Genomic DNA, 4,314 nt, shown 5'->3' with positions numbered 1-4,314 from the left:
TAATGTCTAACTCAGATTTCACACCATTTCTTTAAATCACATATCTATCACTGATCTCAATTCTCAGGTATCATTATATCTATCTCGTATTCGAGATTCCTTTATTGGAGAAATGGTCTACTCAATTCAATTGGAACTTAGTAGTCAAGAGATGTAAAGGAGACGAGTGTAAATGGAGAATTATTGGACATGTGCATGTGATGCAATATCTATATAGTCCATATCATGTGCAATTGTTTAACCCAGCTGTAAACAACTCACACACCCCATCAATGGATATTATTACATGGTATTAATGATTAATAATTATAGTCACATTTTTAAAAGAATGTAATGTTTATAAATTAAATTTATATTTAATAAATATATTATTTATTATTTATTTATATTAAATTTTATTTTTAATGGTTAAGAGTATAGTAGCAATGTAGAAAAATTCTTAATCTTTTAGTCACCATATACATCTCTCTATCTTTTCATAATTGAGACTGCATAATAAATTAAAATTAATAAAAACACCCACAGAATTCTCTCAAAACAATTTCCAAAAATGCACCATCACCATTCAACAAATTTTTATTTTTATTTTTGAAAGAATGCAGTAAAAGACTCTACCTTAGGGAGAGCTGAATGCTCTTAATTCAAGTCCACTCTTGAATGCATGAAGTCTTATTGCATTCACTTTCATAACTTGCACCGAGTCTCTTTCCAACCTTGGCTTACCAAGTTGATGATCATCATATGATAATACCAATAAGAATTTTTATTGAACATTTGAAATTGAAATGAAACATCCTTGTATATGTTGTTATATCCTGATATGAGTATGACAGCATCAGCATGAATAAGCATCAAGATATCTATTATTTCCAAGTCCAAGTAAAGTTGATTTTAATTAGTTGTAGAGTATACAATTGGTACCAATAAGAATAAGAAGACATGGCCCTTCTCATTCAACCTTCCAGGCATAGAGAAACAAGGAAAACTCTGATGATATCCCTCCAGTAACGTTAGACAACCCTTCCACTGAGTCAGAATTTTCTGTCTGGGTTGATGTTGGAGTTGATGGTGATGATGACGATGATGAAAAAGATGATATTGATGATGCAGTTGACGGGGATGAGAAAATTGGCCTGAAAATAAACAATGCATGCTTTAAACCTGGACTAAAAAGCCAATCATGAACATCCCAATACACCTCCACTCTCATCATGTTGAGAATAACTGACTCATTCCCTCTAAATTTCCATAGCAAATTCTTGACATGAATCACTAAGTTCCCATCAACTCTTATCTCCAGTTCAGGCTGAACCACACTAACAGGTGATAAGTCACCACTTTTTCTGTTCTTGCACTCAACTGATATCTCATGCAATCTTCCTTGCTCATGGAACCTAGCGTTAGTTGAGAACTTCCTCTTCCAAAGTTTGTGCTCTTTTTTTGCAACCAAAATGGGTTCAAAAAGAGCTGGCTTGAATCCAATTCTTCTACATGCTTCATTCCATAGATCACCAACAAGCAGCACAATCTTTTGGTCACAAACCACTGCCACATAATACTGACGGATTGGTTCAGTTTCATCATTGAATTTTGCAGTTTTGAGGTCCCAAAAACAATCAATAAGTTTACCATCTGCTATGAAGCGCTTTGAACCTTGTTTCCTCCAAAAGTACCATGGCTTTAGCTCAACCTTGCAGCTATTTTGGGTTTCTCCTTCTGGGTTTTCCACTGATACTGATAGACCACGAAGCGAACTGTTTTTGCACCAAGTGATAGTGATCAAGCGGCACTTATCAGCAACCTTTGTTCTATACACATACATGTGAATAGTTTGACCTGGACGAGTCACGAGACCTTGAACAACAGCATCACTGGCTTTCTTTACAAAAGAAAAGCAAGATGGTATTCCAATAGAAACATGCATTGTTTCTTCTTGATGATGAACTTTTGATTTTGAATTCAGAATCTGAAAATGGAATCAGAATGGATGGAGAGGAATCTTAACATGGGAGGAGTGGGGATATGACAGAGATGTCATTGACATGTTGCATATGGAGTCTAGTTGCTGCCAGTGGTTTTCAGTGGTCTTCACAGCATTAATGGGATTTGAAAAATAAATTTATATATTACTAGGAGTAGTAAAAGGGAATAACAATACTTTATTATTTTTAATATTTTTTGTTTATCTATATTGTTTGTTTTTTGTATTATCAAGGAATAAGTTTGACTTAGTTCGTTTAAGCATAAATCCACTAATTCGGCCGGTTGGGCCATTTCGACTCCCTCAGTTCAACAAATTTTAAAGAATGTAAAAATATGTCACTTTGAGAGGAAACATATATTGTTCTTTCAACTTATTTGTAATTATGGTTACTACTATTGTAATTTTACTTATTATCTGTTAGCTTATGTTTGAAAAGAATCTATCTTGTTTTAGTTAAGTTTAAAGTTTATTTGTGTGTTTTGTTGTGCATAAAGTGTAAAATCAATGTTATTTGATGACGTTTTCAATTTATTTGTGATATATTGTTGTATTAAAATCTTTCATTTAGACGTTTAATGAAACACTTGTGTAATGACAAAACAAATAATATTTGAATAAAATTTTATTATAAAATTTTATATTATAATTTTATTATAATTTTTAATATGAATGAGTCAATTGATCCAAATATTGACTCATTAGTCCAATAAGTAATCCATTGACTCAATACATTGATCTAGTCAACGACCAATTTGAGTTTAACAACACTACTCTTGGGAATCGAAGGTAACCTTGATGGGCTATATTTAGAACTTTTCTTCGGCAAGTTTAATTATAAAGGCATTTTTTACAAGTCTCTCAAGAAGTCAAGTTATAATAGAAAGGACTGATAAATAAATTTTAGGTTTTAGGACGACACAAATATAAATTTATCATGTAAAAAAAATTAACATATTTTTATAAACATGTTAATTGCTAATATGTGTTAAAGATTACTCAACCCTTACAAAATGTAACTTACATACAAAAATCTTATAATAATAGCATTTGTGTATTTCAATAATGAATTAGATAAAAAAAGTACAATTTATTCCTTGTACTAGACTTCATTATTTCAAATCGTAGACCATACCTAATGAGATCACAACCACATCACACTATAATTATGGTGTAGCGTTAAACCATAATGATATTACTGTATCGGAAAATAACACAAACGTATCAGACGACATCAAATTCCAAAATGTTTTTGAAAGGAATTTGTTCCTTGATTGTATTTCGATTCAAATCATAAATATATACAAGAGTGTCAGCATATTTTAAGGTTGCACAATAGGTAAGATATTTCATATCCTAATATAGAAGATATACAAAGATATGGAAGATATTTATAAGAATATTAACATATTTTATCAGATATGAAAAATATTTGCAAGAATATTAAAATATTCTATTATGCCCCCACAGTTGAAGCGGGAGATTCTCTTACGCTAAGACTGGCACAAAAATCATCAAAAAGTATGTGTGAAAGCCCTTTAGTGAAGATATCAACAATTTGATAGCGAGAGGGAACATGAAGGACACGAACCAGACCATGAGCAACTTTCTCTCGTACAAAATGGATATCCATCGCAATGTGTTTAGTGCGTTGATGTTGAATGGGGTCACCAGAGAGATATATCCACTCACATTGTCAAAGTATACCAATGTTGCCTTGGGGATTGGATAATGAAGTTCAAGAAGCATATTATATATCCAACAAGACTCATAAATGACATTTGCTACTTCTCTATAATCTGCTTCTACACTGGACCGAGACAAAGTGGGTTGTCGTTTAGAGGACCAGGAGATCAAGTTATCTCCAAGAAAAACAGAATAACCTAAAGTGGAGCATTTAGTATCGGGACAACCACCCCAATCAGCATTAGTTTATAAAATGAGACCAGAGTTGATGATTTGTACAAATGTAAACCAAAGTTTAGAGTGTCTTGCACATAACGCATAACACGTTTAAGAGCATTCATGTGTTCAGTCTTTGGATCATGCATGTGTAAACATACTTGTTGTACAACATATGTATATCAAAAAATAAGATATTGTGATGCTCCTGCTAAATTGTGATAATGAGTTGGATCTTCATATAGAGTACATGAGGAGACACTAGGTTTGCCTTCTACTCTCTCTCTCTCTCATCTCTTCTACTTGCCCTCTCACTGTTTCTCATTTCTCCACATGCTCTCTTTTTCAATTCTCTACTTTTTTTTTCTCTCTCTCTCTCATGCTTCTTCCACCATCAACGTCTTCTTCTCTTTGCCACAGTGCAATTTTGC

At 32.7% G+C, this 4,314-nt stretch overlaps 1 protein-coding gene across 1 annotated transcript; it reads right to left on the bottom strand.

Moving 5' to 3' along the window:
- LOC109361755 lies at positions 560 to 2,073 on the bottom strand. Its single transcript, XM_019607294.1, has one exon. It carries the CDS (start codon positions 1,922 to 1,924, stop codon positions 950 to 952), a length of 975 nt encoding a protein of 324 aa, XP_019462839.1. The 5' UTR covers positions 1,925 to 2,073; the 3' UTR covers positions 560 to 949.

This window comes from Lupinus angustifolius, chromosome LG12 (genome assembly GCF_001865875.1).
Source record: "Lupinus angustifolius cultivar Tanjil chromosome LG12, LupAngTanjil_v1.0, whole genome shotgun sequence".
In the NCBI taxonomy this organism is placed as follows: Eukaryota; Viridiplantae; Streptophyta; class Magnoliopsida; order Fabales; family Fabaceae; genus Lupinus; species Lupinus angustifolius.
This window is presented reverse-complemented; position numbering and strand designations above follow the sequence as displayed.

What these genes read in the sequence shown, in the direction of transcription:
- LOC109361755 (XM_019607294.1), bottom strand. Translation starts at nt 1,924, where the DNA reads ATGCATGTTTCTATTGGAATACCATCTTGCTTTTCTTTTGTAAAGAAA.